The sequence below is a fragment of the Caretta caretta genome, chromosome 11 (genome assembly GCF_965140235.1).
Source record: "Caretta caretta isolate rCarCar2 chromosome 11, rCarCar1.hap1, whole genome shotgun sequence".
Classification (NCBI taxonomy): Eukaryota; Metazoa; Chordata; order Testudines; family Cheloniidae; genus Caretta; species Caretta caretta.
The window spans coordinates 42481859-42494835 of record NC_134216.1 but is presented as its reverse complement, the minus strand read 5'-3'; the positions used below and the strand labels follow the sequence as shown (position 1 = coordinate 42494835).

Genomic DNA, 12977 nt, shown 5'->3' with positions numbered 1-12977 from the left:
ATGCAAAATAATTATTTTCTTGACACACTTTGTATTTTGCTGTTGCAGCATCCCAACACTTCTAGTGGGAATCTTACTAATAACTGGTGAACGTAACCCTGACAGCATTGACTCAGCTTTTTTTTATGGAAAATATCAGGTATGAATGTTTCTCTTCACCCCTTTTGACACTTGCCTTTCACAGTATGTTACTGAGAAACTGTTTGTTTTCACTCTTTGCTTTACATATAACTAAAGAGCTTTCTTCCAAGTACAGTTTACAGTACTGGCAATGCAAATACTAGGGATCAAATAGCCACTACTCAGCTTGGAGGCTGTGGTATTAAAATGTTTTTCTGTAACAAACAGTTATGAAAGACTGTTTGAACAGGGAGCCTTTTTGGCAACACTGACAAAAAGAAAGCAGGGACTGAATAGCCTGGGAGTGATGATGGGCAGTAAATCCCTCATCCTCTAGGTCAGTGGTTCCCAAACTTTTTACTAAGGCAACCCACCAACTGCATTTTGATTTGTTTACTTTTTAACCCACCTGGAGTCCAAATTCGTTGGCGGCACAAAATCATAGGCCAGCATCCTTCTTTCTCCTCCCCTGCTGCCTTGCCCTGCCAAGGGGCAGTGGCACCCTCTGCCCCAATGCTGCAACCCTAATTCTAGCCCGATGCAGAAGGGGGGTAAAGTTATAGAATGAGCCACGCTCACCTTATAGTCCCCCTGTAGCAATGGCTCCTGTCCCATGAGACTGGACTTGGCTCCCCACTTCAGGCATTGCTGCCTGTTGCACAGGGTTGCAGCGTCCCTCAAGTTTGGCCCAGCCATCCTTCTTTCATGAGGGAAAGGCGGCCGAGCCAAATTTGAGTGCGTGCCCCATGTGTCACGTCTCAATGCTTGGCGTGGGGGAACTGGGCTCTGACTCAAGGGACAGGAGCTGCCGCTGCACAGTGGGTGCAGGGCAGGTTTGCTTTCTAAACCCCTGATCCTGAGGCTTCCCCTCCGCATTGGGTCTGCAACCCATCTACAGTTTTCCTGCAACCCTCTGATGGGTTGCGAGCCACCACTTGGGAAACACTGTTCTAGGTTACCAGTTTGAATCCAGCTTAGCTTGGTAGTTAGCTAAAGTTGTTACCATCTAATGGCTGATCAGTGGTCTTGATCAAGGTCCTATAGACAGGTGTCCACGCTACTAGAACAGTACACCAAGTGGCAATAACTAGCATCCTCGTTGGGAGTCTTGGCAGAGAAACGAAGGACTGAAAGCGCCTGGAGTCTGAACTACACTCTTACTGATAAATTGTTCATTCATCTCTGGCATGACATACACAGCTGGGGCAATGTGAGCTCCCCTTGTGGTTTTACTTTCCCAGTGGATCTAGAGGACGTGAGTATGCAGGGTTGTCAATCTGGTACCTGTCACAAGTACTAACAATCTCCAAATTGATACTGTGTGTTGATGGCAGATCTGTCAGACAGGCTAATTGGACTTGCAGAAGGAGAGGGGGTGGAAAATGGAGCCCTGCAAAAGGAGGAAAAGAGAGTGCACTTGTCCGTGGAATAAGAATCACAGAAGAAGGAGAAATGGGGGGAAAGGACAGGAAGTAGCTGAGAGCTCTCATTGCCTGGAGAGAAGGGTTCCTACAGAACAAAAGCCAAAGAAAAAGAACCCTCTGTGAGTTATCCAGGCTGGGAAGATCAGCTCAGCCAAGCATGCTGAGTGGACTTTTAGCTGCTGTTATGTCTTGTGGCATACATATAGAAATACATTTTGGTTTGTTCAGATTTAGGTGCTCCTCGAGGGTTGGATTCTAGAAAGTACTGGTATTCAATGTGTCAGAAAACAAGCTTTTACATTTTCTTATGTTGAGGTGGCATATTTTTTTCTCTTGATTTTCCTCTGACAGATGGTTACCACAGCAGTGACTCTATTCATCAGCATTCTGATATCAGGTATCTCACTTCTGTGTATGAACAGAAATGAACAGGAGACTGACTATGAGATATTGAACCCATATTCACATAATGGCCAGAGGGAGAACTCTGAAAGGGAAGGGAATGAGGAGAATCCGACGTCAAGCAGTGGCTCTCCACCTTTCGCAGAATCCACTGCAGAAAGAGGTACAGTGCCTGGCTGTGCAAAAAACTGGGAGCTGGGGATAAACCATAATTCTGTGCATGAGTTTAACCTCTACTTGCTGGAAAGGGGAGCGGGAGGAGGGGAAAAGCTTGTCTTTGTCAGTTCTTGCGAAATGCTAAGCTGCTATGGTGATGCGTGAAAATATAACCTTAATAGCGCACTTTCTCTCAGTTATTTTAATATGATGATTTAAGGGAGGTTTCTTAGTTATCACTATATCTAGTACTGTGGGCGTATGTGAAAGATCTCATTAATCAGGCATCTCTGACTGTTTCATCTGCACCCTGCCCACTAACCCAGCTCTTTCAGAACAGTCAAACTATTCCTTGTCCTCCTCATTTGGATTTAGTGTGCTTAGTTATGCCAGTGCTCCCTTACGTTGTTTATGTAGCCAAGAGCACCTACATTGCTCCCATAGTGTAATGCTGTGTTTTGAAAACTTTTTAGTATATTAGGTGTCTGAAAAAGACCCTCTCTGAATGGAAGCTGGAAGAGAGTTGTCACACCCTTCTCCTTTAGGCAGTCAGTAATTCGTATAAAAACAACAAGGAGTCTGGTGCATCTGAAGTGGTGTTTTGCCCACGAAAGCTTATGCCCAAATAAATCTGTTAGCCTTTAAGGTGCCACCAGACTCCTTGTTGTTTTTGTGGATACAGACTAACATGGCTACCCCCTGATACTTGGCACTAATTTCTTGACACTAATTTGTATATTTTCAGATGTACAGTAAATGTTCTTCTTTTAGAATATTATAGAATAATTTTGTTTTCCCATCACATTACTGTAAATCAGGGAAACTATAACTATCCCTTTAATACTTAATATTTTTAATAGGTTGCTGTTCATGTCAAACAATAAATGGTGAGTTATGCTGCTCTGGAGAGGGAGAGCCAGTGTCAAATGCCACCTCTAATGATAGCTGTACTCCTCCCACCGAGACAGGTACGAGAATAATGTATTCCCATATAATATTCCATCTATTGCACTGACTAATTTAGTTTTGCTACAATAGCAGTAAAAATTAAATTGGGAGATGTCATCAATTTAACTGTTCTCCTTGGACATCCTGAACTTCTAATTAAAATAGAAAGCTTTTGCCATCATGTAACTTCTTATAGTTTACACTCTGCCATCAGAAAAAATACTACAACTGTCTTATTGTCCAGAACTATTAATTTGTAACAGACCATTTAGAAAGCTGCACAGAATGCAACCCTTTTAAGGGGATTTGTCCTCAGAACTTTCAGCACTAGTCTTCACACAGGGGATGGGACTTTCAAGGTATAGGGCACCTCTATCTGTTCATAAATTCCTGGTCCTAAACTGTTGGAGTTTGCATCAAGGGCCTGATCCAAGGTCTATAGAAGTCTTTCTATTGATTTCAGTGGGCTCTGGATCTAACCCTGTAGATTGTATTTTGCCCTCGTATGGAACGTTCCCTTCCAAGTGTATTTGTTTTGAGGGGGCCCAAAGAGCCATGGAAGTTGAAGAATAGTTCACAATGAACTTTGTGCACCCTGCAAGAACCCTTGGTCCAGCCCATGCAGATGTTTACTTCTCAGTAGCCAGCAAAGTGATAGTGCACACTGCAGCCTTCCTTAGCTGCACACTTCACAGGCAGCTCCATTCCATATGTACTGCATGCACAACATGTAACTTTCAACAGGTCCGGACTCTTTGGAACCTAAGCCATTTCTCACTGCAACACTTAAGCAGGTCTCCTCAGTGAGGGCTATTTCCACACAGGAAGTTATAAGCAATTGAAAATGGGGTTACAATGGAAGCTCATGTAACCTTTACTTTAGCAGTTGATCGTGCTTCCCACTGTTACACCGAACTGCAGTGACACATACCCTGTTTTGTGTCTAGTACGTATTACTTCGTGCAGTTCTTTTCTTGCCATCTAGTGGCAGGTATGGAGAACTTTTAAATAACCACTACTAAACTTTGCGCTAGTATAGAGCTGTAATTTAGGCAGCAAAAGGTTTTGTTGTGTAAAGTTTTCCTGGTTAGAGAGAGCGCAACCATCTCCACCAGAAATCAACCAGTCCGCTTTGGGACAGATGTCTGAAAAATTTATAGTTAAAGCTAACATTAGAATTTCCCTTTTTGTGCATACATCCTCAGCACAGAAATTAAAATTGATATTATACATGCAAATTTCAGAAGTAGTAATAGGGTAGTTCGTGCATGGACTTGGAGCCAGGAACTCCTGAGTTGTTCAAGACTGCAGTGTGTGTCAGCACTGATTAAATCAGTCATTTCAGCACTGAATAATGGGGAAGAGACACTGCACTGTGTAGATCCCAAACATGAAGAAAGCTGTGTGTGTGGACATTCCTGTTGTTCACTTCCTCCTCCCATCTCTCCCCAATACTTCCTCTTCCTCACTGCTTCTAAAGGATTGTTGTAAGATTGTGGCTTTTGACTGGGTGTTGTACAAGCTGTCTAGCAGGGTCAGAATCATCAGACTCTGTAAGTTAAAAAGCCTAATTATAAATTCTGGTTAATGTTTTGCAGCAAATCAGTGTGAGAGTCATTGCAGTTCTGAAAACTGCATATTGGCACAGGAAGAACAACGTCTGCAGAGTGGAGACAAACAACTGGCTAGACATGTGTTGCTGTGTTTACTTCTCATTGTGGGCCTGTTTGCTGTAAATATTTCCTATTTCTGACATTGATTAGATCAGTGGTTTGACACTTTTTTTCAGGAAATCTGTATTGGCAGACCAGTAAAAATCTTGTAGTTCCCCATTTTTCTGGGTCAGTGTCAGTTCAGTCTGCGCTATATTAAATGAATTGTGTGTATCTCAGTTCTGTCCCTCGTTAGAAGAGTACAGTCACAAAATTAAATGTGCTAACTGTACCGTTAACACTGCTGATGGCAAGGAACAAGTCAGGGCTGACAACAGTATGGGGAGGGCCAAAATTTGAATTCTCATTGGTCTGCCGGTTCATCAGACTTTTTTCAGGGATATTTTTCTTCACTACACGATAGTCAGCTTTTAAAAAGTGCAGTAGTTCTTTGAAGAGGGACTACCTAAAAATGGCTCCTTCTTATCGAACAGCTCTGTGTGGATTCAGAATCCAAGTTCCTTTAGCGATGACAAATACAATAGTGATGAGCATGGTATAAGAACCTATATAAATAAAACAGACAAATCTATTTGTGCTATTTATATTAGCACTGTGGACTCCACACAGCCATGCAGTGGGCTGGATTCTATTCCTTTGCTGCATCATTAACAGATTTATTTACTACTTTCCAGTTAGAGCTAATCAGTGACTCCAGTGAGATACTATTGAAGACTCCAGTCTGCTTGCTGGAGTGTAACTAAGTCAAGATTTGACCTGCAGAAACTCTATTGCTGGTGGTGATACAGAAGAAGGAAACAACCCAGTCTGACTTTCAGAGCCCAAGTAGAGTTTGTCAGGCTGACAAAAAAACATACATTTTTACATGTAAAAAATGTATAATTGATATAGAAACCAAGAGGACGCAGTGAACCCCACAGTGCCATTATTAGTCAGAGCAAAACTGCTTTTTAACTAGATCAGTGGTTCTCAAACTTCATTGCACCGTGACTCCCTTCTGACAACAAAAATTACTGCACGATCCCAGGAGGGAGGGACCAAAGCCTGAGCCGGCCCAAACCCCGCTGCCCTGGGCTTCAGGGGGGCCTATAACCTGAGCCCCACTGCCCCGGGCAATGGGGCTTATGCTTTGGCTTTGGCCCTGGGCAGTGGGGCTCAGGCTTCAGCCCCGAGCCTCAGCAAGTCTAACACCAGCCCTGGCACCCCATTAAAATGGGGTCGCAACCCACTTTGGGGTCCTGACCCACAGTTTGAGAACCGCTGAACTAGGTCATTGGAAGCAAGTTTTCCTTTTTTTCTAAATATCATATATCAGACATTTCAAATAATTATAAATACATTTTTGTGGTGGCCCGCAAGATAAAAAGGTACCTGAAATTTTGGCCCCAGTTTTATCTATAAGTCAGTTATCAGATTTTTAGTTGCAGAAACTATTAAGTGAACTATGAACCCCTTGCTACTCAAAAATGATTTCACCTTTATGCCCACATGAGCTAGCATTTTTTTCCAGATTATGTTCCGCTGAAGTGCATACCAGCACCATTTCAGCTGCTGCTGAGCTTCCATAAAAGCAAGAAACCATGTAGAAAATGCTGGTGTGGAGCTCAGTAGGAATGTTTGCTGTTTGCCTTGTGAAATATTGGCTCAGACAGGTTTGCTACTTATTGATTACCTAAGTATGCATAGAGTTTAACATAGAAGAACAAGGTCCTTCTTTGTTTAGGGTATTAAAGGATCAGGCCCTCAGCACTGATGGTACATTTACCCTTAAAATCGATCACACTATGTGGGTCCCATTTACAGCTACTGAACCTCACAAGGAATGTAGCAGGTTACTTTTCAGTGACTGTTTTTGTTCTAGGTGACTTATTGCATAAAGAGAATAAATGAGTTTTTTGTTATCTTCTGTGAAGAAGAGAGAATTTTCTAACACAATTTATATTTTTAACAGAATCTGTCCAGCTGTTTGTGGTGGTTGTTCAACCAAGAACCTGGAAGGCTCTACGTGGAATTGCAGTTCTTTTGTGCTGTATTTAATTTTGGTCAGGTATTTCCTTTGAAATTGCGTATTTCTCTTGGGTGCTGACGCTGGTAATCAGCAGTGATAGGAAAGAACATGCTGAGACTTTCAGTGGAGGGCTGATAAAATGTGAGGTGTATCAAGTTTTCTAGAAAGGGGCAGTGATTCATTTAAACAGGTCGCTCATCCATTTTCTGCTTCACAGGTTGTTCATGCTCTGCCTCCTGTTTTTGCAAGTTTTGTATGATGGGCAAGTGTTCCAGAAGTAAATTGCTATCAGCTTATTCTTCTCTTTATTTTAGCTGGTCTTACCATGCAAATAGCTCTGGAAAGATGTCATTGTGTTTGTAATATCAGATGAGATGTCGATCTCTACATGAATAAATTTACCAAACCCCTTTCTGGAGAAGTTATTTGACAGCCTATTGCATACCTGTGTCTGTCTGTCTCTTTAGGGTCCAAAATTTAAAAGATCCTTAATCCTATTTATTCTTTGAAATAGTGTCCAGGCCACAAAATTCAGTCCTGATGGCACTAAATTCAGTGGATTATTTTAATTTTCTTTTCTTTCCTGGGTCTGAAATAATGTCTTTTCTAGGTTTATAATACTGATATTTCTGTGTTGTGGGTTTTTTTTCCCAGGGCTTCATATCCTTTGGTATATTTGGTTTGGATAAACATTTAATCATTCTGCCATTCAAAAGAAGGTAAATCTAATCTTTCAACACTTACCTAGGAAGGTTTAATGCTAAGGATAGCTATTAATAATGTTATTGGTCTTTTAAACCTCTACTTCCATCGCTGCTCCTACCTCCTCTCCTGCCTATGCTCCTTCCAGGTGCCGCTCCTGAATGCCTCTTTGGTATTAGATTGGTACGGACACATGCAGTGAGCTGCACCCTTTTGGCCATGCCTTAATGTCACCGCTGCTGGCTAATCAGAGTCAGTGGGTGCCAAACTGAAAATCTGGTGGGACGTAAAAGTTCAGCTGAAACTGCATTTAAACCTTAGCTTGCAAATGAGCAATTGCTGTTGGTACAAGTGAAACTGCCAAAGCTACTGCTGCTTCCCCAAACCCAGGGAAGCTGAATATGTCACTTACGTGGGGGAGTTGGGACTCCTAAGTCCCACACTGCCCCAAGCTGTGGGAAGAACTTAAGTTGTGGCTGGAGCTTGGGAGAGGACTGCCACCCACGGTCAACCTTAAATTGCACAGGGTCCAGGCAGTTCTGAATCAAGGAGGCACACCTAGTTCCTTGCCTCCTCTCTGTGTTAGCTAGAATCAAGCTTTTGAGTGTTCAAAGGCAAACAGTATATGGGCTAGGAAGTTCTATCATGAGTAGCTGGTGTATGCACTATATTATAACAGAATTGGTGACAGAAATGATGCAGAATTTTCCCCCGAGTTCGGTAATATTTTTCCAGCTTTCCTTTTAAATTGCCAGTTTCTTTGTTGATTTCTTGATTAATTATTTTTCAGGTTTGAATTCCTCTGGGGTAGTAGAGAAGCAGCAGAACGTGCAGAGTCTTCTGTACCTGAGGAAATCAGGATGACATGTCAACAATTTGTTCATTATCACAGAGATGCCTGTGTCAGAAGCATTGTCAAAGACAGAAGGTGGGGCTCTGTTCCTTTACAGAGGTTCATTTAAATTGCAGTAAGCTGTTCAGAGATCACAAGCTGGGAATAAAAATATAGCACTTCCATTAGTGTTTACAGCCATGGCAAATGTCTTCTAATTGCAGTATACATTAGTGTGAAAGATGAGTATTTAGCAGCTTGTTCAGGTAACTTGTCTTCAGTGGAAACATCAAACCTCATTTTTTTGTGACTAAAAGTATTTGCATGAGAAAAGTTTTGGGGGCCTAATCCTGCATCTTGTACTTACATGCATTTGCTATGGCTACATCTGTAAAGACTGCTCATGTGATTCTGGATTTGTAGGTCCTTGTCCCTTACAAGTTCATTCTTGTTGCTGATTTTTCATTTGAAGTTATAATCATCTTGTGATGTCACACAAGCTTTCAGAAACAAATCGATGCCCTAAACTGAAGATTATGGTTTCAAGTTTGTGTTTGAGGTGGGAGGTGGGGGAGAAAGAGCAGCAGGAGCAGAATAACTTAAAAAACCTTCTGCTTGTTTTGCAAATACCCATGGTAGAAAAATCATTGCTGCCTTTTCTTTATAATCAGAATGCTTCAGATTCAGTAATTCTTTAAAGAAGGATGAAGTAAGGCAATCTGTGACATTACACAGGGTATAATCTGGACTAAGGAACAGCTCTGTCCCCTCAGTTCTCCAATGTGGAGTGGTTTTTACACAGCTTTGCTGTAAGAGCTGTCACTCCTGGTCTGCTCCCACACAACCTCCAGCATGTAACTTATTATCAACTATATTGTATGAGTGCTATAGCCAGCCATTTGTGAATTACACTGCAGAGCAACACCAGCAAATTCCCAGTCCCAAAGTTTCCCAGAAATGTACGTCTTGTACTGCCCAGCTCTCTGCTGGACAATACAAGCTCATAGAAAGTTCGTTATTTTATTAATAGAAAATGATATGCACAAATCCTGTTATCCCAAATGGAGTTTCCCAAATAACTCAATCCAAACACACTGGTTTAGGTGAAACAAATTTATTAACTATAGCTAGCTAGATTAGATTGATTTTCAGTGACTACAAGTAATGAGGCATAAGTGTCAGAATTGGTTACAAGAAAATAAAAGTACAATGCAACTAATGCTTACCTTAAGCTAAAGTAAATTCAAAGCAAAGGTCTGTCTCACTACATGGTTCAGCAGTCTTACTGGCTGAATTCCCTTCAGTCAGGATCCCTCCCCCAGTCCAGTGCTGCTTTCTTTGTTCTTCAGGTGGTGTTGATGCTGTGGATAAAGAGAAAGGAGAGATCATTTGGGGTGTCTGCTCTCCCTTCTTGTAGTTTTTTCTCTTCTTCGAGAATCATTTCCAGATGAGGTTCAGGAGACAGAAAGTCTGTGTGTATGGGAACCCCAGGCTGTTTCTTTGTCAAGATGTAGACTTTTCACTCTCACCTTTTTTCCTGCCAAAGACACCTGGTTGAGGCATTGGCTAGCTTTTTGTCTCTGGGAAACTGGTTTGTGACTGCTCCCCAGATTTGGAACATGTTTTAATAATATCATATAGTAGAATCTTAGAACTTTACACACAATATTGCCACACACATTTTACCAGGACAATGTCAGCAAATTGAGTTTTCAAATGATACCTCACAAGGCATATTTTGTACAAAATTTATCATAATCTTGCAAAAGGGGTGAACATAGGGTACAGACATCACACAGTTCACATAGCAGGCTTCCTACCACATAAGCAAGCATGGCACATCAGGAAGTATTTTTACGAAGTAGACGGGTGCACTTTGTACCTACATGGTGCATGGTATAGGCACCGACTCTGTGGGTGCTCCGGGGCTGGAGCACCCATGGGGAAAAAATGGTGGGTACTGAGCACTCACTGGCAGCCTCCATCAGCGTTTTCCCCCTCCCCCCGGTGCCTTCTGCCCACCAGCGGGCCCTGCCGATCAGCGCCCATGCCTCCCGCCCATTGCGATCAGCTGTTTTGCATTGTGCAGGAGGCTCTGGGGGGAGAGAAGAGGAGCAAGGACGCAGCACACTCAGGGGAGGGGGTGGAACAGGGCTGGAAGATGCAGGGCAGGGGCGGAAAGCAGGGGTGGCCTTGAGGGAAGGAGTGGAGTGGGGGTGGGGCCTGGGGCAGAGCCAGGGGTTGAGCACCCCCGGCACAATGGAAAGTCGGGGCTTGTGATGCATGGCATTTTATTCCCCCTACTGTTTCTTTGCTTTTATTGTTTCTGTTTCCTTTGAGAATTAATCAGACTTAGAGTGAAACATAAGCTTGTACATATATTTTGGGTCTCTGTATTTAAAAAATATCAATTTCTGATCTCAAATATTTGTATTTTATATTTGAATATTATGTACTGTGCAGCATTTCTTTCCCACCTTATTTCCATTTGTGAGAAAATGTGTGCAATCCCTTTATCCCTTATTTAAATATTCATCTAATTTCTCCTTAATTTAATAATACTGTGTCTGATATGATTTTGGTTCTTTGTTTTGTTGCTCCACTAATATAAGCTAACATTTGCTCTCATTTTTACTGCTTGTTTTAATTAAAATATAAAGAAGTTCCTTGGTGATTGCTGTCTTGTGTAGCTGTTAATCATCTTTGTTTGCTCAAACTTCAGAAATCCTGCAGTTAGGTTCCATAGAGCAGATTTTAGATAACCAGAAATATTCATTACCACAAATACATTTCTGAGTGATAGTTTCCTAACACTGACTAGAAGGTAGTAGTATTGCCTCATCACTAAGTCAAAACAAACAAAACAAAACACTTCCATCTTGCATCAGTGTCATATTGTTCTCAGTTGTTCCCTCTAGTAAATAAAGATTCAGTAAGATAAGCACATTAAATGACTTATCTACAATATACACAACTATTCAAACTTGAAGAAAAGGTGAGCATTAAAGTGCAGCCCAAGTACCTAATGCTTCTGGCATTTTACCTTTCATTAAATCAGGTATTTTGTTACAGAAGTGGTCATGCTAATGAATACATTTGAAGTAAGTACCCAATAATTTGTATGTGTACGTGTGTTGTAGTCGGATTGCTGTGTAGGTTCTATAAAGTTTATTTTACAGGCATAACAGAACTTTGCATGCATTTTGCTTTTCATCCAGACGTTTAGGAAAAGGTAATGAAATGTGCATGCCCTTAACATACAGAATTAATAGGTTCTCTTCTAACATACTTTTAACTTTCATGCTGTCTTTCCTTGTTTTCCCTGTATTTTTCCTTGCCTTCCCCCATCATGCAGTGGTGATAGCAGATTTACAGAACATATGGGTGAATCATTCCTTTGACATACAGGTGTGGTGCAAAGACCTCGACTGGCATCTTCTTTGGCTGTGAGCTGGTGAACTGGCTTATCCAAGTTGGCCTTGCTTCTGACCGTGGTGAAGCTCTGATGTACGGAGACAAACTGGCAAAAGGAGGAGTCATCCAGCATATTACCAATGAATTTGAATTTCAGGATGAGTACTTGTACTACCGTTTTATTCATAAGAGATCCACAGTGACTGAAAGCCACTGAACTGGGCATGTATTCAGAGCGTAGGCAACAAAGGGCAAGTTTGTCCTTCTCACCTGCCCTCACCACTGAAATCTAAAGCATTTTCTTTCTTATGACACTTATCGAATTGGGTGTTCTCACTTGTAATGCTGATGAAATTTGGTGGTTCTTGTTCCACCAAAAGAAAATGTGTAGCAAATGGCCTGCTTTGAATGCTCACTAATGAAAAAATCTCTGAAGTAGGACGCTCACAGTTCAGTTATTTTTCCAGTTTGAGCATAAGCAATATAAAATGATTCCCCACCCCCAATAAAACTGCACTTAGCTGCTGATGACGCATACAAAACTTTAAAGCATTCTATGTTAAGAATATTTCCTTCTCCTGGTGAAATCCTGAGCTCCCATTTAAGTTAATGGGAGTTTTTTCCTTTGACTTAATGGGAGCAGGATTCGCCCCTGTTACTTAGGACCCTTGCATAAAACCAGGAACTCTGTGTTCAAATTTTAACTTCTCAGTTTATGCTGCTTACTCCTCCCTTGAAGAGAAAATCCTCTGTTTGTAATGACGTTAATTGCTGTGAAGATGATCATGATGTCAAGGGATTAGAACTCAGGCATGAGCAGATGAACAATTAACAAAGATCCTGGTTTTATACAAGTTTACCAAGTCTTAAAGAGATGTTTTTTAAAAAAACAACCAAACCAAACAAAACCCGAGAAACATCACAGAATATAATGAATTTTAAGTAGTTTGTTTTCCAAAGATTTTCTCTTAGGTGTTAGTACAGGGGTGGGCAAACTTTCTGACCCGAGGGCCACATCTGGGTGGGGAAATTGCATGCAGGACCATGAATGTAGGGGGTTGGAGTGCAGGAGGGAGTGCAGTGCGCAGGAAGGGGCTCAGGGCAAGGGGTTGGGGCAGAGGAGGGGTGCAGGGTGTATGAGGGGGCTCAGGGAAGAGGGTTGGGGTGAGGTTGGGATGTGCCCTGCGGGAGGGGGCTCAGGGCTGGGATGCGGCCTGTGGGAGGGGGCCCAGGGCATGGGTGCAGGGAGGAGTGCGGGAGGGGGCTCAGGGCAGGGGGCAGGGGGTTGAGGTGCAGCA

At 42.2% G+C, this 12977-nt stretch overlaps 1 protein-coding gene across 4 annotated transcripts in view; it reads left to right on the top strand.

Annotated features, from left to right (window-relative positions):
• GPR155 (G protein-coupled receptor 155) overlaps window positions 1-12120 on the top strand; it is a 44712-nt gene extending 32592 nt beyond the window's left edge. For 2 of the 4 annotated variants that reach the window (XM_048869963.2, XM_048869964.2), the window contains exons 9-16: window positions 49-139; window positions 1896-2109; window positions 2963-3070; window positions 4649-4782; window positions 6675-6770; window positions 7386-7450; window positions 8224-8361; window positions 11674-12120. In XM_048869963.2, the coding sequence (XP_048725920.1) occupies window positions 49-139; window positions 1896-2109; window positions 2963-3070; window positions 4649-4782; window positions 6675-6770; window positions 7386-7450; window positions 8224-8361; window positions 11674-11896 (1069 nt within the window). In that variant the 3' untranslated portion in view covers window positions 11897-12120. Of the gene's footprint in view, window positions 1-48; window positions 140-1895; window positions 2110-2962; window positions 3071-4648; window positions 4783-6674; window positions 6771-7385; window positions 7451-8223; window positions 8362-11620 lie in introns of those variants that run through there. The other 2 variants (XM_048869965.2, XM_048869967.2) reach the window with 2 other exon arrangements.
• Window positions 12121-12977: the final 857 nt, after the last annotated feature.